Consider the following 23,618-nt stretch of genomic DNA (forward strand, 5'->3'; position numbering starts at 1 on the left):
CAAAGCCATTTCATGTTTTGTAAGGAGCATATGATTAGAAGTCAGTTGTTTCTTGAATCATCGATTTCTTTCCGCTTTTTCTCCACTGACATGGACTGGCTTTAGCAGAAGATTAATGAATGTTACTTTAGGCCCATGTCTGCCTCGGGAAAGAAGCATGGCTGTCGATGGCGACGCGATTGGGTGTTGTTTTGGCTTTCATGCCTTCTTGTGAACTCGTCTGATGAAACACCGTTCGAAAACTGCACTCGTAATTCCTCCTCGCCTTCCGTCGCAAGAGAATCCTTTTTCAATTACAAGACCTCCGTTGTCGAAAACGGTGAGTTTATCATCTGAGTTGCTTAGATCGAAAGTTTCTTTTGTAAACAAGATGTGTAGATGTAGACTTGTAATTCTTATAGTTACGTAAATGGCTCTTTGCTGTGTGGATTCAATAGGCACGTTACCTCCGTTTGTTTTTAAAGGTTGTTTTATCACTTCGATAAGAATACTTTAACTTGAGACAGAGATATCTGAGCATTAAGCTTTAGTGCATAGCTTTTAGCGGAGTGATGAAATCATGATGAAGAGGTTGTTAAAATGATTTTGCATCAAAGTCATAAGTTGGTGCGAAGCCTCTGACTTATTTTACAGTGTTTGCCCTTACAAAATAACACAGACCAATCGAACATTTACAAGTGTGATTTAAGAACTTCATTAGTTAATAGAGAAATTTCCCTGGTGTAAAATTATCAGTTGTGAATCTTGCCTAAATATAATGTCAGCTAATTTACTTATTTAAGCTTTTCCCTCTGCGAAAAAGTACTTTGTTACTATTACAATAATTATCGTAAGAGACGTCTCCTATATTATCAGATTAAACCACAGAACCAGATGTAAGGTTAATTTCTCTGCTCTTCTAACATGATAGGTGGTGGAGCTACATACACTGTAGTATTACAAATATAGAAATTGAATGAGCATTTCCCTTCTAAAAGAAATGACGTGTTTTGAAATTCAAGCACATATTTTAGAAGTAGCAGACAGTCTAAGCTCTTCATATGGATTAATTAGTTTAGTAGGGATTTTAATCAAATCCAATGCTGCCACACTCTTTAATTTTCTTTATTGTTGACAATGGAGAAAACAAAACAAAATGCCAAATATTTGTAAGTTTCAATAAATTGTCTAAAAAATAATGAGGGAATGATGAAGAATTTATTGTTGAAGTGATTGAAATTGTACTATCAGAGTGTTCATATGGCTATGCTTGTTTTAGCCATTTCACTCAGAAGACAGGGCTCGACACTAACGGTAGCCCACTAGCCACAGACTAGTATAACTTCAGTTTTGGCGAGTGGTTTTCAATTTCCACTAGCCAGTTTGCCTAGTAAACAGACTGAAATTGTCGTAACATCTAAAAACATCTAAGATGTCACTAGCCACTTGGCTAGTAAGTTGAAAAGTTAGTGTCGAGCCCTGGAAGATCTGAATATCAATTCTCTTTATGAGGGCCACAAGTTTATTAGCCTCTGGCTATTAAGTGCTACCCTCTTTAAATAAAGGCTTTCATTCATTCATTCGTTTTCCACACATAACAATTTTAGCTCAGAGAATTTGCTATTAACTCGGGTACAGTAGACACTGTATATTTTATTTCTTCTCATCAGCTTAACACTATTAACATGTATTTCTGACATCAATTTAGCTTTTTTTATCTTATAATAACAATTTTATAATTTTTCCAGAATACATAGTTGTTTTCAATGGATACTACACCACTTCAGCCAGGGATGGATATGTCATGTCAGCCCTCGCATTGTCCTCTGATAATTCCTGGAAAATTATCCCTCGGCATAATCCTGCCAGTGACTACCCAAGTGACTTCTCTCTTGTAAAGGTACAGATATATGTAGTCCATAAATAATTCTCTTACTATGAAAGATTTGTTGTTTTCATATTTATTTTTCAATATTAAACGAGCTGCTGCATCTACTGAAGCCAGCGTCTCTTAAACAATGAAATCTTACTCGTGTACATTGTATGTCAGAGGGCAAGGTTAAACCTTTCGCTGGCAGGTTCCTGAGGACTCAATATTTTTCTATGATGTAAGCTGACAAATCAGGCCACAGCTCATCACATTTTAAGTTCAACCCCAACAAACTATACATCATTTTAATCAGCAGAAAATTTACCATCATTTGAAGACTATTTTGTTACATATGGGTCCTTGTGCACATAATTTGGGGCAAGAAAAGCCAAGCATAACAAAATGTTTGAAGAGTATGTTGTTTTTCCTGCTCTACTAAGACAAGGCATCAACATACTTGTGAGCATAACTTTTGTATTATGCAAAAGTGTATTATTTCAGGAACCAAACACTTTTTATTCCATCCAATTATCTTGATTGCAACCAAAGTTATGCCTTTTACTGTTCATCTGGGTGTGGCTTAGTAATTTTCAAAAATTAGAGGATATGTGATATTGCAGAACTATACATGAGTAACAACTAGCTAGCTTCACTTGAAATCACCAAAAAAGTAACCACAAAGGACAAAAAGAACCATAAATGGACAATAAGGTAAAAATGGTTCTGTTCTTATAAAAAAAATTACAATCCATAGCAACCTTCAGGAGTGTAGGCATAGGAAAAAAGCAGTCTGAAATACTTGACGTACATTCAAAGATACAGTTCACAAGTCTAAATAGTGTCCTTTTCCCTCAAAAGAAAACCTCATTAGGATTGTCCTCTAACACAATTCGCTGTGCCTCCTCGACTGAAATCCATGCAGACGCCATTTTTAAAAGGATAGTACTGCATGAGCAAATTTTTTTCGCAAAAAAACGGTCAAATTTAGCTATAAACAGCGAGAAATACAGCTATGAATGAAGGAACGTGACTTGACAAACCATAATAATCTTTACGAACTCAAAACAATACTATCTGGGGGTCCCCTGAGGTTTTTAGTATGGATAGAGTCAGAGCGTACGAATTCATATGTTTGCCAATGAAAGAGTTAAAGCAGTAGATTCTTACATTACCACTTAAAAGTAAGTAGACAGTATGACTCGAAACTGTATCTTTGACACTTGGAACTATTGAGGATTGAGAATCGAGGCTTAAGGTTATAGTATTGAGTATGGAGAATTGAGAATTGAGAGATCAAGTTGCTTAAACATCTTTTGAGGATTCTGATTGCAGTTTTGAGGTTATGTGGAGTTAGCATAATGAAATTGCATGCTGTTAGCTAAGGATATTTTATCTCTTAAATACAACAAAGGGCACTGCAAGAAGCTTCAAGTTAAGTGAAAAATTGATTAATGGAAATTCTTTTGTCTTGTTTTGGTACGCTCAAAGTTCATTTCAAAGTGTATTTTAGGGCAATGATTTTAATCTTTCCGACACACGGTTTAACTTGTTATCAACAGTTGAAAGGAGACACAAGCAGTGGTGTTGATTCACTAAAGAGACATCCTAAGGTCAGAAGTGTTACACCACAAAAGAGAGTCGAAAGGTTTCTCAAGAGCATAGAAGGTAAGTAAAGCAATTTGCTGACTTTTTACCCGGTGTCATGCAAACTGTACATGAACATTCAGGTCCTGCTTGTGTGTCCAAAAAAAGGAAGCCAGTAAATCTTGCCAATGAATCACTTCCCTTGTAATCAGCTTTTAAACAGGTTTTTTCATACAATTCACATACATGTATATATATATCTTATTAACCAAGCGCGAGGGCCGTACTGGGAGAATATTGGCCCAAGGTTTTGACAGTACGGACCGAGCTGCGCTCGGTCCGTACAAAAAAGACCGAGGGCCAATTTTCTTCCATTACGGTCCTGAGCAAGCTTGGTTAATAATAGATTTATTATACGACTGAAGTTCAAAGGGACACAAGTGCGGTATCATTCGGGACCATTCGGGACAGTGCCCGGTCCAACACTTAGAGAATATTGGACCGGCAATAGAGCATTTTGATTGGTTGATTTTAGTTATTGGCCCTCTGACTGCCCGAGTTGTGTAATAAATACTTGTAAGGACATAAGACATGCACAATGTATTTACATGTACCCTTAAAAATCTGCTTTTGATCTTCCCTCTAAGTGAAAGAAGATGAACTGAAGAAAGAAAGTGAACGGGATGCAGATGCAGACTGTGCCGAGCAGGATGTTGGTTGTTGGTCACAGGTGTGGAGTGCAAGGTGCATTCACATTTTTATACAATAACAGAATTAATAATTAATAATAATTGTAATTAATAATTATTATTGATAGAATTAATAGCTTTTTCGAAAATGCATTTTATTTCTTCTCTCTTTCAAAACATGCCTTACACATTATCATGCATTTGAATTAATCTACTGGTATCAATGTGATTTATTTTGGACAGGAGGACAACCCGTTCCAGTTTAGCATTGGTGAGTTTCAGTCTCAAGTGTTGTATCTTGACAATTTGCTTAGGAATGCAGTGTATAGAGACAGAGCCAAAAATGAATATAAATTTGATTTTTTAACAAATTAAATCTTTTCAGAGTCACAGCCTTATTCAATCTCAGCTTCGTCACAATCCTGGTAGAAGAATCCTCAGATCCGTTCCTAGACAGGTTAAAACGATCTATACTCAGATGTACATGTAAATAATTATGATGCATGTATCTAAACATTCTCACTGCAGATGTTATGGTCAGTTCAAAGGATCTTGCAATTGAGCTCTTGAAGGGGCCAACTGTATTGTGTTCTTAGACATTAAATTTCACCCTTAGGGTGGTTCAAATTTTGTCTCAGCTTGAAAATTTTTACACTTGTTAAATTTATGATTTTCTATGTTTGCTTTAAAGGATATATGTCAATTTTTTGAGAGAATTGCTATCAAAGAAAAAAAAAATGAACCACAATGTACAGTGTAGACTTCACAAGTCAATTGGACATGTGCTACAAGTTGGTACATTTACATGCATAGATAAATATTTTCTTGTTCTGTTGTTATTGTGTTGTTTATTTTGATTACTGTAATTTCTCACAGTGTTTACTTATGCTGTATACTATTTGTTTGCTTTTGTTCACTCACAAGCTGGCATCCCCTTTTTGTTGTGTGTTTCATTCCAGATTGTTCATGTGCTGCAGGCTGATGTGCTTTGGAGTATGGGTCACACAGGTATTGAAAGTTGTTGCATAATCAAGGCTTTGCTTTAAGAAAAACTGAAGGGAGCCTAGTGCTCTTAAACTTTGAAATACAGGGTGCCCAGCACATGTTTTTATGTGAAAAAACTAAAATTCTCAAGTCGCCCAAGAGCAAAAGTAGGGTGCCAGGGGCCATCGGGAGCTGTTAGATCACAACCCTGCTAATTAACAATTATTCCACGAGTGCTCGTTGGATATGAGATGATAGATAGCCAACGAGGCGCGTAGTGCCTCATTGGCTATAATCATCTCATATCCAACGCACGCTTGTGAAATAATTGTTTTATTAAAAAAACACTCTCCAGGATATTAGACAAATCTTCTGGACTTTATTTTGTAAGAAGAAACCGGATGTTACAATGTACAGATATTAACTATGCTATATTGGTTCATATACCATAATGGCTAAACCAATAAAAAGTATTGAATTGCATTATCCAATGATCCAGTTTTTAATAATTACATGTAGCTCTGAAGGGGAACTGGTTATGTCTTGAGCATTGCTTCAAAACTGTGTAGATTGTTCAAAGTTATGACAGTAAGTTTTTATTTACGATAAAACGTACATTAACTAGGCTTATTGTTGACACGGATTCTTTTTAAGGTGATGGTGTGAAGGTAGCCATTTTTGACACTGGTCTGCCAAAGAATCACCCTCACTTTAGAAAGGTCATGGACAGAACAAACTGGACAGAGGAAAAGACCCTTGATGATGGTAAGATCAGAAATAATTGTCTTTTGCTCATTTTTTTGTTCCTCTGTAGATATATATATGTGTGTGTGTGTGTGAGTGTGTGTGTTTGTTAATATGCTCAGCTCTTTTTTTTTTTTTTTTTTTCTGTTATTATTTTTAAACCTGCTTTCAATCCCGTTAGTGTAAAGAAGGATTAGCATCAAATTTATCATGGCTTTTAATATGAGCACATTATTGATGATGGTTATAATAATGAACCCTTTACACCCTGACATCAGTATGCATATTATCCATACTCTTCTCTATACAATTCCTAAGGACCTTTCCACCCTAACATCAGTATGCATATTCTCCATACTGTTCTCTATACATTTCCTAAGGTGCTGACAAGGAGAAGTTGCTTATCAAACAGAGTAACAGTGGTTGATGATCATTTTCATTTTTCTCCTAACCTTCATGTGTGATTCAGGGGTGATATTGTAAGGAGAAATTAGATGCTGGTCACTCTTAGGGGTGAAAGGGATAAGGAAAAATTTGCCAACCCCTTTATACCCTTAGATCAGTCTTCATATTCTCCATACTGTTCCGTATTTGCTCACTGGGGTGCTGACAAGGAGAAATTGTTTAACAGTCAAGGGCCCAGTTGTTCAAAGGATGGGCAACTTTATCCAACGGATAAATCCCTTTCCAGTTTATAAGTGTTTGCAAAATGTACTGCACTATTCACCAGATAGCAACTTATCCAGTGGATGGCATTTATATCCACTCTTTGAATGACTGGGAACAGAATGTCTTTGGTTGATGATTCCTATTATAATTCTGTATTCTTATAACTTTAATATGTGATTCAGGGGTGATATTGCTAGCCTGGTTAAGATTAATGGTTCTGATCTTTAATAAATTTTCTTGTTTGCTGTTTTAAAGAAAGACAGGAAGAGTGCTTCTTTTGACCATGGCAATTGGACCTCAAGGTTCAACTAGAGAAATTCTAACCAAAATTATACGCAACACACTACTACAGAAATTAAAGCTAAGCTAAATACAGGAGAGCTGTGAAATGTTTGACAGTGTTTAACCCAACCTTATTTAGACACATGGAAAGATCTTTGCCTTAAGAGAAGCTAATATTTTTTTTTTCTTTTGCAGGTCTGGGCCATGGAACCTTTGTTGCTGGTGTTGTGGCAAGTTCACGAGAATGTCTGGGGTTTGCCCCTGATGCAGAGCTTCACATCTTCAGAGTTTTTACCAATAGTCAGGTAAAGACCAGCAGGTTATGGTCATGGCATGCAGTGGTTTGTTACATGCAGAGGTGTTTTTCGTTCAATTGTTATTTGCAAATGTAATACCACTTTTTTCTGTGTGTTTAATCTGCACAATTAGGTATCATATACATCTTGGTTTCTGGATGCCTTCAACTATGCAATCCTGAAAAAAGTCAGTGTTCTGAACCTGAGCATTGGGGGCCCTGATTTCATGGACCAGCCTTTTGTGGACAAGGTTTGTTCTAAAGCTGGACCTGTACCGGTATTCATGTGCAAGTACTTGTGTGTAAATAACAGTTCCTCACCTGTATTTAAACATTCTTCAGGTGTACATGTATGTTCCTCTGTAAAGAATAATTGCAAGAGGATGTCTCTACATGCAGTAATTACTTCGAGTTGTTTATAAACGTTTGATTCAGAATCTGAGAGAGATGTAATTCATGAAAAATTTCCAGAAATTAGAATTTGTAGGCCTAACGAACATATAATCCCTTCGACTTCATTACACTCTTTATTTAGTGCCTGTGTTTTGGTTGCAAAAAAAATCCTTAGCATTAAGTAAGTGTAGTGTACATGTACTTATGTTTTCAAGATCATCTGGAGGTTTTGGAAAACAGCTTCTCTGAAAAAGTAATTTTTGCTTTGTAATCTTTCTCTTAGGTCTGGGAGCTCACTGCAAATGGTGTTGTAATGGTTTCTGCCATTGGTAATGATGGGCCCCTTTATGGGTAAGAAACGACAAACTTTTACTGTACATGTATGTAAAAAATGATTTGAAGTTAAGATGAATATTGATTCCAATTGGGAGAAGGTAGAATTACAGTATTGTAAATTTATGACAGAAATCCAGGAGGTGAATAATATCAGCAAAGGTTTGAGTTATCCGAAGCCAACTGTATCTTTCATCAAATGAGAATTGCACAATGCAGGATAGGTGTTACATTGTTGCATAACATCCTCTACCTTGACTATCCTGTACCAGTTCCAACTCCGTTAGGATCCCACTCCTTTATCCGCGAAATCACTGTTACGAGAACTACTTGTTTGCAGGATGTGGATGGTATTAGACATGTTGTCTTAAATCAAATTACATTTTTTTGTGTTTATGTTTGGATGATAGAACGTTGAACAATCCCGCTGATCAGATGGATGTCATCGGAGTTGGTGGTATCAACTTTGAAGACCATATTGCACGTTTTTCGTCCCGAGGAATGACAACCTGGGTAAGGAAAAGTTCAAGTTCACCTACCTGTACAGGTGTACGTTAGGAGGATTTTCAATGTTATCAATTAACCTATCCCTTTTTCGGTTTTGACCTTTAGGAACTACCAGGGGGATATGGTCGAGTCAAACCAGATGTTGTTACTTACGGTTCAGGGGTGCGGGGATCAAGCCTCAAGTGAGTGGATTCCTCCAGTTTATCACATGAACATTTGACATGCAGGACGTTTTATTTGCTTCTCGTGGATTTCTCATGATATTGTTTCATTAGTATGCGTTCAATCGAATTCTTGTAAGTGCGTTTTTTTTTTCACCTAGCCATAAAACGGAAAGTCATACTGCATTGCATACTTGAGAATGTGTAAGATACAGTAGCATTCCAAGTCTCTAACTTTGCAAATATTTTGTGATGGAACAAACATGTACACCCTTACCCCGTTAATGACTTTTGATATGGCTACTTGAATTGTTAGCTCGTAATGAAACCAGCTTTTTGACTTGTTGTAAAATTTGCAACACTCATGTAATAAAAGTCAAGTGGGTAGGAAAATAACATGGGTCCAAGCCTACAAGACTATAGGCTGGCTGAGTAGCTGTTAGCTACTGTATCGACTTCATGGACTAACAGCTGTAGCCAACTCGTCCTTACATTACTAAGACCCTCTATGAGACTTGAAACAAGTCATTGTTTGCTTTTGACACAATCATCAGAGGTGGATGCCGTTCATTATCGGGAACAAGTGTGGCGTCGCCTGTTGTGGCAGGAGCAGTCTCTCTTTTACTCAGGTAAATCCAGAAAATCCAAAAGGCATATTGCAAGTTGTCTTCATTTGATCAACTGCTCGTTATTCACTGGAGAAACATTTGGTGTCACTACATGATCATGAAGCAAGATCGCCCCGATGAGAGTAGTCCTGAAAAGAAATGTTGTCAGTTATTAAGAACTATAGACTGACGGTTCAACAACCACTCTCACCCCTCCCTCAACAAAAGTCATCATTATAGTCGTCACCAGGGCTACTCTTATCCGGACGATCAGGCTTCACGTTCAACACTTCTTACTGTGCCCGTATCCGATCCCAAGTGACGACTAAGGACTGACAGTTCATTTACAGTGACATTTTGTTTTCTTCATTTTCAGTGCTGTTAAACATCGTGGAAACAGTGTCAACCCAGCAAGTGTCAAGCAGGCTCTCATGGCTTCAGCTCGCCGTCTACCTGGATTTAACATATTTGAACAAGGTGAACGTTAAAGTGAAATTTGCAATTCTAGATAAATATTGGTATTTAAATCAGTTGGATTTAAGCACTAGCAACTATCATCGGGTGACTCTTTGTCCACGGTTTTCAACGTCGAAATTGGAATTAGGATTTTTGTTTTCTTGTGGAGGGTGAAAACCATAGAAACTGGAAAAAATAGTGGAGGAGGAACGGGAACCAACAATTATTTTGTGTCTTGGCCCACATGTGATGTTACGTCCGGAAATCGAACCCAGGCCCCAACGATAGGGGGACAAACGCTCCTACCGCTGCGCCATCTATGCTACCTCGATCTTACTGTTCACTATTTTTATTCCAGGTCATGGCAAGCTCGATCTCATTAAAGCCTATCAAATTCTGAGCAATTACAAACCACAGGCCAGGTGAATCTACGTTTATTGTATCGTCACAGGAAACCTGGTTATTTGAAAGTATTTCAAAAGATAACTCATACATGCACATAACACCACAAATGCAAGGAACCGGTTTCGCCTTTTTCCTCGAGAGAATCGTGGAAGTACTGTATTACGTTTTTTAAACTTGCCAAGTTACTGGAAGGAATGTTACTTAAAATATTAGGGACCTTACGCAATCAGGACGGCAACGCCAAGGAAGACTTCAATTAAAAAATGAATTTCTGCTCTTAGTTAGAATTTTAAAAAATGGTTGCAGGAGCTTACTGTCTTATACGGCGCCACAGCTCAACTTCAGCATGACGTATAGAAGTAGCGTTGAGTTCCAAATGGAAATTAGAATAATTTGGCGTCGCGGTTTCGGTTCGCAGACGACGCAATTATTGGCGATTTCACGTTGTTGTTTTGCATAGGACGGCTAAGAAATGTACAAAGTTTCAAAACGCACGGGCTGAGCTATTGTTCTGCCAATTAGATCTCTTGTTTTTCCACGTCCTTGTTGCCGTCGCCGTCGTGGTTGCGTAAGGTCCCTATTACTTTGGCAGGACAGGCAAACGCTAAATGGCTAATACGGCGGGGGACTGGAATGAAGTTTGGAGAAAATTAAGGCAGTTAGTCCCTGGAAAAAAATTGAAAATTTGGGCTGACGTTCTTCAGATTCACGAATTAACGCGCGAAAGATCATCGATTAAATACCTTTTGCAAAAAGCAGGCAAACAAACAAATGTAAAGAGAAACCTTCTATTTGTAGGCCCGAAACTATCCTGTGTCTGAAGTTTGTGATATTTGTCAACTTTTCGTGCTGTTTATTTTAAACATGAAATTCTGAGTTTCTGTAATTATTTATTAAACTTGCAGTTTAAGCCCAGCTTACATAGACTTGACTGAGTGTCCGTACATGTGGCCATACTGTACACAACCCTTATACTATGGTGGAATGCCTACCATTGTTAATGTAAGTACCTGGTAACCTTTTTAAAAGTGTCTGGTTTTAAAGTCTTACTGGATGTCGTTGTCGATGAAAGTTATTTGGGTGACAAACATTGTGGGTTTTTTTTACTTCAACAGATTACCATTTTGAATGGAATGGGTGTTACTGGGCAAATCGAAGGGAAAGTAAGTTATTTTACTCTTCATTGTCGCATATCAACCTTTGTGTGTTTGCTTCTTTTTATTTTTATTCCTGTCATACACCGAATCGAGATATGGTGTCCAATTGGAATTGGAATTGAACTGGAATCACTAGCCTTTCACACATGTGAAAATCCTTTTGTGTTTCCTAGTGAAGACGAGGTTAGTGAGTCCAGAACGATGGCAATTAAAATTGGACGCCATGTTTTGATTCGGTGAATATGACTTACTTATAGATATTTTCTCTCTCCCATGAGAGAGAAAAGCCAAATTGTTACGATATTCTTATTCCAGTTCAACAAACTATATTGTTTCACTTTCAACAGCCAACGTGGCATCCTTATTTACCACAGAATGGCGACTATATCCAGGTGGGATCACAAATCCATTGTAACTGGTGCTTTTTACTTAGCTTGCATTATATTATTCTATACTTGTAACCTTCTATTTAGAGAATCTTTTGTTTTGGTCCAAACGCCGTTAAGGAACACAGTAACTTAACAAGAGTCTGGTACCAAATTGTCAGCTGCAAGGAAAATCAACCCGTGGATGTACCGTATAAAGCCATTACATACTAAAATTAGTATGCATAATCTCTATACATTTTCTACGGCGTTGAGAAGGAAAATTTGTTTAATAATCGGCAACGTCTTTAGTTGGTCATCATTCTCATTATTCTGGTGACCTTGATGTTTGATTTAGGGATGTTATTGTAACGAGAAAGAGGATGTTAGCCATTCATAGGGGGATAAAAAGGTATAAGATTTATCGGCTTTAGTAAAGCAAATAAACGTGATGTATCGGAAGACGGTTTCCCCTTTCAACGCACTGTTCTCAAAACCTCGCAGCTTTCTTTAAGTCTCGCCAGTATGGTATTTTTTCGAACAGTGGAGATGTTATCCTCCAGTGACTTTCAATTGTAAGAACTATGCCGGGGTGGTTATGATCTACATTTGCACATGTAAAAAAAAAGTCTGTTTACGAGCCTAGTGGCCCATTAGGCCGGTGCTTAACTCCGGTTTCTGTAGCATGAAGCGACTAGGAGTATTTCTACTCCCCCCTGGATGGGATGCTAGTCCATCGCAGGGTTACCCCCAGCATTAAATTACCGGTAGCCATTTATACACCTGGGTGAAGAGAGGCACATGTAGTTGCAGTTTATTCTTTTCAGTAGACAAAGGGGCATGGCTTGTTGCCTTATTTTGCATCTTAAGCTGCACAGAGTAAAGTAACGTGTGTCGCTATCTTAGTTTGTTTCTTTATAATACTCTGAGACGAAACACACCGACATTTTAATTTGTTTTTATAAGTCACACGATGAACACATCTGCGTGACGGTGTGCATTAACTAAGAAACACATGTTTTATTTTTAATTAAGCGATTTACTTCTTCCAGGTTGAATTTTCATATTCTTCTGTATTGTGGCCTTGGTCTGGATATCTGGCTGTTGTTATTACACCTGCCAAGAAAGCTGAATCATGGGAAGGCATAGCACAAGGTCACGTATCACTTACAGTCATTTCTCCACCACAGGTAGGTTTTCACTGGTTTTATGTTTGTTTATTTACAATTTTGGATTGCCACATGAGATGTGATTACTGAATGGAAGGTACATTAGTACAATATGTACTCAAGCTAAGTGGCCCATCTGGCCAGAGCATATCCAGATTTCCTTAGCATACAACGACTAGGAAAACTAATATTCGCCCCTTCGTAGATCTGTTTTATCTATTAATGTTCTGTTTGCCTGAATGTTTCGTTTTCAGGAATCTGACATAGAACCCAGGCGATCTACAATAAAACTGCCAGTTCGCGTCAAAATTATACCCACCCCACCAAGGAGGTACGTAGAAGTGTACAATGCTAAATTCCCATAGTTCATCCTTAGAATTCAACTGTATTGCTCTCGAAATGCGGATTCCTTCTCTCTTTTTTTAACCTATCTCTTCTAGATGTGACCTGTAAAACGTTTTTTCATTCAATGTCAACTTACACATATTGTTCAGTGGACAGAAAATTGAAACAAAGAGAATTATAAAAGAGAAGATATAGTCACTGCAACGCCAAATTCTCAAAGCACCACTGCAAGAAGAGGGTAGCAGGCAATGAGGAGAATTGATATTTTAATGTTCGGAATGGTTGGGGTTGGGTCGTTAGTACTTCTTTTCAAATGGTGCAGATAGAACAGTGTCCAAAAACCCTAGAATCAAAGTAATCCCAGGGACCAATCAGAGCAAATGATCATATTTTATCAGCCAATAGGAACTCATAGCGAAAAGTGCAAAGTGCTTGAAGCGCGGGAAAGCTCGAATGACCAAGTCGCGATTGTCCTTAGTTTTGCACCTGATTGGTTGAGAGGGTGGCACGATTTTTTGGACCAAGCACAGAAGAAAGTAAAGTAAAACCGAGGCAATATGCCGGATTATTTTCGACATTCAACCGAATATTGCTCTTAAGATAATCATTTGAATTGTTAGTTTTGATGTTGAGTTTTTTTGTTTTTTTGTTTTTTTGGTTTTCAACCCTTGCGCAGCAAACGATTGTTGTGGGACCAATTTCACAATCTTCGATACCCGTCAGGATATTTTCCCCGAGACAACCTGAAAATGAGAAACGATCCGTTAGACTGGTAAGTGTTTGAACTGAGCGCGAAAAGGCATTTGGGATATTCACAGGGGGAGTTAAAAGAAGAGTGAGAACCAGATTGGGTAACCTGTGCATCAGGTGCGTAAAGTCGTGATGCAGATGTGGTTATTGAGCTTACAATTTTGGGTCAGATGAAAAAAAAAAAATAAAAATGCATGGCATACAAGTAAGTTGCATCGGTTAACCTAGGAATTTTATTCACTTAAAGGAACCAACTTACATGAATATGTATATCTGACGTACCGTAGACTGCCGCTTATAACTCTCTTCCCCCACTTATACGGACTACTTATAATCCGATGTATTTTTTGTTTACCGCAGGATGGGTCTGAAACCAGGGGGCTTCTAAATAAGCCCCATCTAATTTGTACTAATTCAAGCAGAAAATGTTAAATATCAGCCCTTTCGTTTTTTAAGCCCTCTAAAACCCCTTACGAAGTTGTACAGTATAAACCCAGGGCTTATAAGCGACAGTTTACGGTATCCTGGAAGTTCTTAATCTGTATGATTACTTGGTTAGATGTGCAATGTCAGTGTTATGTATACTAGAGTGAGGCTTTTCTCTTTTAATTTTTTCAGGAATGGCGATCATATTCACACCAATTTTAAGGATATGTACATGCATCTCAGGAACGCTGGATATTTCGTGGAAGTTCTTGGTGCTCCTTTCACATGTTTTGATGCTACTAAGTACAGTAAGTGAACTGTCAACATCTGACAGACCTACCATGTTTTCAGAACATGCATGTCAGAGCTGCAAACGTAAATGGGAACTAACTTAAGAACTGTTCTTGTTTCTTTCAGACACGTTGCTCCTTGTTGATAGCGAAGAGGAATACTTTGCTGAAGAGGTAACCAAACTGAGGGAGGATGTGGAAGAGAGGGGCCTGTCAGTGATTGTAGTTGGTGACTGGTTCAATGTGCCTGTTATGAGAAAGATCAAGTTTTACGATGAGAACACGAGACAGTGGTGGATGCCGGACACCGGGGGAGTTAATGTACCAGCTATCAACTCACTGTTGTCTCATTGGAACATGGCTTTTAGTGATCAAGTGTACGAGGGAGAATTCACCATCGGAGACAATAAAGGTATATTGTTCCAACGGCTCCTTCTGTTGGTTCTTGAACAGGCGAGGCTCCGTGAATATCATACACTGAGTACTGATATCTTTTGAAATATCTGAGTTGCCACGCACGTGCTGCTAATTCAGAAATCCGCTGTTTCTTGTACCGTGAAACGCGTAGCTATTTTGTGAAAGCAATGAACCACACTCTCTACCCCGGGAAGGGGGAGGAGTTAACCGATAGAAATTGCTTTTATTACTTTTATGAGGTAACTATGCGTTTATTAGTACAATAAACGATGGATTTTCATCCAGCGCACGCAGTGTCTTGGTTATTTCATAAAAATCTCTAATTTGCTCAGACGTGTGAGGAATTTCATTTAGCTCACATAAGCATTGAGCTTTGGAATATACATGTAAAGTGCAGGCCCCGGTTGTTGGAAGGGCAGATGACGCTATGCACTGGATAATTCTCTATCCAGTGGATAGCGCAGTACGTTTTGTTAACGCTTATCCGTTAGATAGTGATTTATCGGTTGGATAGAGTTATCCTTCCTTTGAACAACCGGGTCAAGGTGTATGAATGATGTATTGTGTTATCGTAGTTTTTCCCAGTATTTTTGTGCGGCCATTTTTGGCTCTCTGCCACTTAAACCTGTCGTTCACGCCTCGACGCACTGTTAAGAAGCAAAAGGAGCTCGTTAACGTTTTACTTTTCAAGGTTGAACCATCATCCGGTTCAGTTTGTAATACTATACAAAGAAGTCGTACCATACCTTTCTTTTTTAAATGTTTTATCACTTGTATTGATCCCAGACAAGAGTTTATGGGTTAGCTATCTCAGTGCTCGACAGTTTGAAATTTTTTTCAGCTTGGGTGCTTTTGAAGTCATAGATGAACCAAAAACTTGTTCGACTTCTCTTTTCCAGTGTTGTACTCGTCCGGAACAAGCATAGCCTCATTTCCAAACGACGGTCTAGTAATAAAAGAAAAATTGAATCATCAGGGAAACGAGGTCGTAACGGGGGAGACTAAGGCTGAGGAGGACGTGGCAATTCTTGGGCTTTACCAGGTACCAGGCCCTCAGAGTGGAAGAATTGTTCTTTATGGTGATTCGAATTGCCTTGACAACGCACATATGGAGAAAGGTACGAGCTTGTTCACCTTTGTAAAGCCTTAGAAGCTGAGTTAGCGATTCACAACTTTCTAGAAAGTACAGCCGGCCTTGTCAGCTCAGCAAAATGTTTTTTGAGCCTTGCTTCTTCCCCTTTTTAAGAACCGACATGTTGATTTTCGAACTAGTAGACTCGCAAAATATGTTACAAGTAATACAGGAGTAGTACTGAGAAATTTGAGGGAATTCTGAACTTCATTTACTAAGTTGGTAACTCTAATTTTATCCCTAGACTGTTTCTGGTTGTTGGACCTGCTCATAGACTTCACTGCCAATCGTGTTTTGTCTCCTGTCCTGAAGGACCTCAGCAGTGGACCCCCCAAACATTCTGAATCTGTCCCCGAGAGAATGGATGGTATGTCGAAGAGGACATTTGCGTAGCTGAAGAAGCTTTGGGACATATGTGTTGATATGATCAATTGCTAACCTCTTTACTGTCGTAATGTCTAGCAGTTGAGTTGCCCAGCTTCCCTTAATCAATTTCTCAGCCTTGAAACTGTACTCTCTCTGAAGAGACTTCATCATGAAGAATCCCTTGTTTTCATGAAATTTTATTCTTGACCCTTTTTGGCTTCTTTTCAGGTAACCATCTCCATAAATACTCAAAAGTCCTGGACGCAACCCAGCTGGGGGCTATTGAAACAGTCCCGTTGCCTGATTGTCCCAAGCAGGCATGGAGCAAACCAGAGCCCCTCAATATTACGGCCCCAGAGAACCTTCACAAACAAAGATGGCTACTATCTGTAAATCTAGATCAGGTTGGATCACTGTCTTTTATTCGCTTTCATTGGCTCGATTGGTTGAAATTTGAAAGGCTTATCTTAGGTGAAGTGAACATACGTAGTTTCCTTCTGTAAGTAGGGGAAGTGATGCTCTGGAAAATCAAGTTTTGGATGAAGTTCTTGCGTTCATTCAAAAGCATTGCTGTTTCTGGCAGTGATAAATGTTTTGAAAGAACCGTTTCTATGACGTTTGGAATTATTTTAGCGTCACAGAGAATTACCCTCAATCGAAAGGAAACATGTATTTTGCTGAAATAAAAATCAATCAGACAAGACAGAATTAACACAGGAACGAGGATGAACATTTTGAATTCTTCAGTACATTTCACAGACATGAGAAGCGTTGGATTGTTAGAATTTAACTACAGGAAATTGAATGATAAGCTGACAATAGGTTCAAAGAAAAATCAATCCTTTTTCCATGTAACCTAAAGAAACCATCAATTCATGTTCGCTGTAACTCGCTGAAAGCATGAAATTATAGGTAGAGGTTGGAGGCCATTATCAAAATTCGTTGTGAAATTGTTAATTCGTTTGTCAAAAAAAAATTTACGTTTGCTAGGGAAAAGTCAGGGAATTTCAAACTCCTGTTACTGTGGAAACGCTTCAGAATTGATTAAATAATCTAAAATTTTTAAAATGTTTCATATGTTCTACAGTTACCTGTGATAGTGCCTCGTCACGTACAGCGTGTGGCTCCATACCCGGATGTGGCAGACTCAGACCCGGATGAACTTCCCGCCGTCAACATGAGTGTCCTTTCCACTCTACCAATGTACGTGGTTTTCTTCTCAACTTTGATCGTTGTTTACTGCGCTGTTCTGTCGTGTCGAGCTCACCGCAAACCGCGAGCTAAAAAACACAAACCCAAGCCCCAACGCATGACAGTGACACGGACAAAACTACCCTACGTTTAACCGGGAAAGGATTGGTGACGAAGATTGTAGTTCCTACTGATGCTCAATATGGACCCAATCCATAAGGGTGTTGTGTCACTGGGTCGAGAGGTGTGGGAGGTGAACGCTCCTCGGGTGCACAGACAAGTGCGCAAGGTTCCTACGCGCGACGGAGCCCCATCTTAAAGGAGACCGGATTTCCACCGTGTAGCTCTTACTGCGAGTGAAGATCACGCGAAACTGGACATAGACAACGGTCCAGTGACCACAAACAGCGCTGGTCGCTGAGTAGTTAACGATGTAAAAATATTACCTTTTTGCCCGAGTGAATTGATAAGATTTGGAAAACTGTTTCCTTTCCTCGAGAGTCGAAGGCTTTAGAACGATAAGTACGATCATACATGAAGTGTTTGTATTCTAGATTCGTTCAGAAGTTCGAAGGTTTTGAAGGCGAGTAGCACAATAACGAAAAAATTCTTGGTTATGAAGTAAAACAGAAATGAAAGTTTGGCGTTGTGAGGAAATTTCATTTGCAGCTCAAGATGTGAGCTTTTTTAAATCGAAATGTTTGTAAAGTAAAGAGTTAATGAAACGTTGTTTTATCATAGATTATCGGATACTTTGATGCGTTTCGTGATTTTAACGCTAAGAAAATCTAATGATTCCGCAGAGATATTGTCTTTTGAAAAGTGAGAAAATCAAATTTATATTTTTATCGATTTAACTTTCACAGGAAAGTTGGGATTTGAGATAAATAAAACAGAATATTGACAGAAGTTAACTTGCATCACTAGTTGTTAGCCGTTTTCGGTGTTGTATCGAAGGGAAAACGCCAGCAAGTGTTCCTTGACTAGACAGCGTTGGTAACAAGTGTTCCCCCATTCACTCTCGTATCCTCCTATTCTTTCATTGATATGATCAGTTCTTGAGTATAAAATCCTGTGCTCGAATGCGCGGAGGTGAATAGCAAAGGATATTCGGAGTTTGAATTGTCAATCGGAGCGCGCCTTCAAAGGTATCGTAAGTTTTAGAAAACAAATAGCAATATTAGTATCGATGAGCAGGTACACAGCATTCACTCCTTAGCGCTGTTATAATTTCGGGTCATAACACCCGCCATTCCTTTCACAGGGTACTCTGCCCGTTCCTCTTGTTTCTCGCCCGTGCATTCATTTTGAAACACTTTTGGCCGCAAACACCTGGCTATGCTGTTTCTAATTAGGGAAACGCGGTAATATCCACTGCACTTGGTACGCCTGTTTTTCAATTATGTTTTGAAGAGGAAGTCTGTCATTAACTTTTTCTTTCCTATCACGTACCGGAAGGACAAATTTTACTGAAAATGGAGAGCAACGTGAGTGGTCACATCAGTTCATCAATCGTCCACAGTTCAATCAAAGCAAATTTCAAGAGATGTCAGTGTGAACTTAATTTATCATTTGATCAAGGTTTCACTAAGTCCGTTTCTAGTTATGGAAACGAAGCGACTTTGCTGACTAAGACTTAGAGGGAAAATGCATTTCATTCCTGTCACAGTGTACGTTCTTACAGCCTACATGGTGAAACATTCCGAGCAGATTGGTGAGTAGTTACCTTTCGTCATTCCATTCAGAGGAATTTAGCTAGCAAGAAGCGGAAAGATTTTTACTCCGTTATGAAGATGCGATGATTTTTCATTTTACTTTTCGATTAAAACAAGGAAATGAAGCAAAATCAGAGATCATTAAGAAGATCATGTTACCGTGAACAATGTTACATATCTACCTGGCAAAATTTGTAACGGTTCTAATTGGTTCAAGCTACCTGAGGTTAGCAAAAGCGAAATTATAGAATTAGGGTAAGCATATATCACCACTTTTCTAATCCCAGTTCACCGATGCGTTGAAGCAATTGTGTCATCATAAATGTTTCTATCAATTCAAAAATATCTATCAAAGGGAGTGAGATGCAGGCCATCAACGAACGGCGGATTTATTGTCCAAAAGTAAATGACACTGAGCCTGGCATATCACAATTTGTAATGAAATAAGTATCAAACTCGTATTTCGGAGAGCAAGATAAAGTATGTCAAACGTGCCTTCTCTCAATGTTTGTCAGAAAAAAATTTTAAATCAGACCGTCAGAAATTGTTTAATTTGAACATCGTGAATTGCCGGGATATTCCTTTCATTATATTGGCGAGATCCATCTGCACTTATTTAATGAAGAAGCACACTCGCTATAACCCAGTAGGATATATTTTTTATTACATCCATTCTTGAGGGAAATATTGTGAGGCTGAATTTCTATGGAATTCATTTTTCTGAGGTCGTTGCACAATGCTAGAATAACTTGACCTATGAGCTTTTAATTTGTATGAGTAGAAAAGTAATTTAAAAAGGGAAATAATTTCTTTAACCAATGTTCATCACATCATGAAAATGTGTTGTTTTGCACTTTTTCATATTAAAGGACTTATTCCCAGCATTCAAAGCGCAAAACAAAGGTGATGTCTCAACACATCGTCACTTTCTTCGCCCATGCATCGCTTTCTTGGTCAGGGGTTTCAGTTTGAGCATGAACGCATCAGAAAAGAGACCCTCTCTTGTTTGGTCGTCATAGTAGCTTATGATAGTGATGCGTAGGGAAAATCATGCTTAGTACAGAATTATTAAAATCAGTGTGAAAGTGAAAATATTCGGTGTGTCGCCAGGCATGTTAAAAAATTTTTTTCAAAAGCTGATACTGGCTAAAAATATACTGTTCTGGACGTCTCGGCTAGTACGGCTGCCTTTGCAACGATGAAAAAACGCAAATGTCTAATGGTGTCCTGCTTGGTAGATGTACACGATGTGTGATAAAACTAAATCTCGAAGGATTTTTTTTAAAGTAGAACAATAGTCTTAAGAGTATTCTTGTTGGCTCTAAAAATTCTTAATGTTATTTAAGATGTTTGGTAGCGCTATGTGTTCGTTTATAGCGCTTCCATCTCGCACGGAATGCCAAGCTTCAAGAATTAGTCTTTGTCGCCACAGCGATGACCTGTCAACAATTTCAACAGTCTCCAATCTATTTGGTGATTGTGAAGCATATGGTATTTGGCCAACGATGAGTTTTCATCCGATGTTGCTATGGCCTTTGTGTGGAAGTGCTTTCATCATTAACGTCTTCTGAAATTTCTAAAAGTTAACATGCATAAGTTCACCAGGGCCTAGGATAAATCACTATTCAGCGGATAACTGATTGCAAAACGTACTGCGCTATCCACCGGGTAGAGATTTATTCAGTGGATGGCGCTGTCCAACCTTCGAACAACCGTGGTCTGTAGTTAGTTAAAGTGTTACTGAGAGGAGAACCTTAGGTCGATGGTTATCCTTCTCTCACAATATTTCAATGACTAAAATGTTCTATTCATTACTTTTGTTTTGCAGAGAGGAAGTTTCAGATCAGTGTCACATTTATTGATTATCCTTGGAAAGATGAATACAAAAATGATCAACATTCTTTAGTCCGTGGTCCCCTGAACCAGGACAAGTCTGGAATTAAAAAAGAGGTACACTTACTTATTTGACAGTAGCAGCAACATATAACTTACATATTTTACATGTCAAACAGGTACAGTTCTTCTGAATCAGTAATTATAGGTTTTTGATCTTTATTGACCCACGCCGTCGATTTTAACAAATCGATGGCGTGGGTTTTTCCCGTTTTGAAAAAATTCAAATGCCAGTCAGTCCACCGTGACAATACAGTTTGTTCTAGAGCCTATTTTATACGTGATGCCAAGCCAAATGACAAAAAAAAAAACCATAATGCCGAACTCATTTCAACTTTTCTTTCTAGCTCCTGGCTGCTTTCAAAGTACACTCAGACTTTCTGCGGTATGATTATCCCTCCTCCTGGAAATTGTCGAATGATATGGAAAAGTAAGGACTAATTTTTACGGATTAGTTTTTGGAGCTGCTCATTCAAACTCGACAGATCCTTTGATTACACTTCTACGAATCACCAAAGGTGGGAAGCTCGGCACACTGAGAGTGGATAGAAAAACTGTCGCTTTGGCGGAAAACGTGATTGATGAGCTCGATTTCTTATTCCTTTTTCTTTTACTTCTCTTTGTTTTTTGTTTTCTTTTCCCATTGGGTCATGAAATAATTGCAAAGGCTGGATTGTCGAGGTATCAAGGGGACTGCCTCAGGCTGTGCAGAATGGCTTTAAAGAGGCATGTAATCGCTTGGTAAAAGTAGCGAACGGCCGCGTGGCGTAATTCAACTCCGGTTTTTTTTATTCCTTTACATGCTTACATGCTGCTTATAAGGTCTTGGTAGAAGTTTCCACTTTTATTTCGCCACAGCTCATTTCGATCTTTTCCCAAGACTACGGTAGCTGTTGAGATCTCGTCCGAAATCATGTCGCGGATCCTTCAATCCTGAGATCACTACTGATCCGCGTCGCCCACAAACGGATTACAATCTATGAAAATGAAATTTACCAACTTTTGACAAGGACGAACCCAACAACAGACACAGAGCGCTTAAAAAAGATAAAGTGTCCCAACCACTAGCTTCTTACTTAACACAAGACTGACTAACGGCAAGTGATCACTGAGCAACAAATGCATGGCAATGCCATCGACACTTGAGCTACACTTTTCAGTTTAAACAAAGCGAAACACTTTCACCGACTGATCTTGGAAAGCTGGTTAGCTAAATTGGAGCACATTAGCAACTACTAACACGGTTTAAGATTCACCACAATAATAACATAACCCACGTTACGAAACGAACAGAACAACAACGATGGAGTGTTTATTACCTTGCACATTGACTCCGCTATATTTTACTTTGAACTAACAAGGAAGAGCGATTTTATAATACATTATTTAAAGAAAAGATGGTTTCTGTTTGCAGGCAAGCGAAGTTTGCCTTGACTCAAAAGTTTACTTCTTCCTTTTTAGGATACAAGTTTAGCTCCTGGGTAGACGATTCTAATTCTGGTTCATGCCCAGCCAACTGTTGTTTAAGCGAAGGAGCGATCACTCAAATTCGCAAGTGCAAGCCATCTTGCCGAGGAGTGCTACTCAAGCGACAGCTGCAATGTGTTGATTTCTGTCGCTGTGGTGAAGGTATGACTGCAAATATATTTCTTTTACCTACTTTCCAGTATAGCTACAAATAAACCAAAATTGCGAAGGCTGCTAGTGAAACGGATCTGTTTCACGGGATGATATATAATTCAAAGCTATCTGTTCGTCGGGCATCTCAAAGAAACTCAACTTGGAGGCCTTCGATCATGTAAAAACAAAAGTTAAAAATTAACATGGCTTTTATTTCAACTCATCATGTCAGCTCGTCTTTGTATTTCACATCGACTTTCATCACAACGCTGGAAAAGAGAAAAGGTATGTTTATTGTGGCAACTACAACTATATTTTTATGCCACGGCATGAATCCCTTTCTCTTTTACCTGAATGAATTTTATATGAAAGCGGTATCGCCTATAGAAAATAAAATTTCTTTTTACAACGGTCTGGTGGGCGGCCCTTTTGCGGCCCTTTTTTTTTTTTTTATTTCGTCTTCGACAGCGAGTTCTTTATTGATGAGAAATCTGGACGATTTCCAGTTTTCCGCTCTTGATTTTAACAGAAAAGAAACATAAAGAGTACAGCACTCGTTTTGGATTTGTATTTTATCCGAGAACATAGTCAATGTTTAAGAGAGAAAAAAACTAAATGTTCCTTCGGCTTTGGAATTGATATCCTCAAACTCGGCAGGTGTTCAATGTCCATTTATTTGGTCGAGTTGGCAAGCTGCATTGATGTCAGCAAGAAAGTTATAATTTCTGAGACGTGATTGTTGATAAGTGGTTTTAACCGTACTCATATCATCTTACGTATTTATAACAGTGAAAATCATTTGGAGTCAGTGCTCGAGATCATT

The 23,618-nt window shown here is 38.6% G+C and overlaps 2 protein-coding genes and 1 long non-coding RNA gene across 6 annotated transcripts in view; 2 read left to right on the plus strand and 1 right to left on the minus strand.

Annotated features, from left to right (window-relative positions):
• LOC111326854 (membrane-bound transcription factor site-1 protease) lies at positions 1-18,476 on the plus strand. The gene is made up of 28 exons (XM_022930937.2): positions 1-319; positions 1,728-1,879; positions 3,409-3,514; positions 4,081-4,177; positions 4,366-4,393; positions 4,508-4,579; positions 5,082-5,130; positions 5,761-5,871; positions 6,997-7,106; positions 7,231-7,347; positions 7,773-7,840; positions 8,233-8,335; positions 8,435-8,511; positions 9,045-9,119; positions 9,475-9,575; positions 9,913-9,976; positions 10,865-10,961; positions 11,075-11,122; positions 11,464-11,508; positions 12,534-12,671; positions 12,905-12,981; positions 13,672-13,767; positions 14,364-14,479; positions 14,589-14,873; positions 15,778-15,996; positions 16,255-16,377; positions 16,605-16,780; positions 17,464-18,476. Exons 1-28 carry the CDS (start codon positions 136-138, stop codon positions 17,719-17,721), a joined length of 3,192 nt encoding a protein of 1,063 aa, XP_022786672.2. The 5' UTR covers positions 1-135; the 3' UTR covers positions 17,722-18,476.
• Positions 17,637-23,618, minus strand: part of LOC148734763 (uncharacterized) — a 6,854-nt gene continuing 872 nt past the window's right edge. Inside the window, exon 2 of one of the 2 annotated variants that reach the window (XR_015998237.1) lies at positions 17,637-22,152. This is a non-coding gene — a long non-coding RNA (uncharacterized LOC148734763). Of the gene's footprint in view, positions 23,065-23,618 lie in introns of both variants that reach the window. The other variant, XR_015998238.1, reaches the window with a different exon arrangement.
• The window catches only part of LOC111326920 (uncharacterized), a 13,321-nt gene continuing 10,843 nt past the window's right edge, over positions 21,141-23,618 (plus strand). Inside the window, exons 1-3 of one of the 3 annotated variants that reach the window (XM_088751499.1) lie at positions 21,141-21,232; positions 21,523-21,605; positions 22,637-22,804. In XM_088751499.1, the coding sequence (XP_088607625.1) occupies positions 21,563-21,605; positions 22,637-22,804 (211 nt within the window). In that variant the 5' untranslated portion in view covers positions 21,141-21,232; positions 21,523-21,562. Of the gene's footprint in view, positions 21,233-21,500; positions 21,606-22,557; positions 22,805-23,618 lie in introns of those variants that run through there. The other 2 variants (XM_088751496.1, XM_088751497.1) reach the window with 2 other exon arrangements.

The sequence above is a fragment of the Stylophora pistillata genome, chromosome 3 (assembly GCF_964205215.1).
Source record: "Stylophora pistillata chromosome 3, jaStyPist1.2, whole genome shotgun sequence".
Classification (NCBI taxonomy): Eukaryota; Metazoa; Cnidaria; class Anthozoa; order Scleractinia; family Pocilloporidae; genus Stylophora; species Stylophora pistillata.

Bases quoted from the DNA above. Each gene is read 5' to 3' on its own strand.
- LOC111326854 (XM_022930937.2), top strand. From the start codon at position 136: ATGTCTGCCTCGGGAAAGAAGCATGGCTGTCGATGGCGACGCGATTGG. The intron at 7,107-7,230 runs GTAAAGACCAGC...CTGCACAATTAG, and splicing joins GAGTTTTTACCAATAGTCAG to GTATCATATACATCTTGGTT. The intron at 14,480-14,588 runs GTAAGTGAACTG...TGTTTCTTTCAG, and splicing joins TTTTGATGCTACTAAGTACA to ACACGTTGCTCCTTGTTGAT.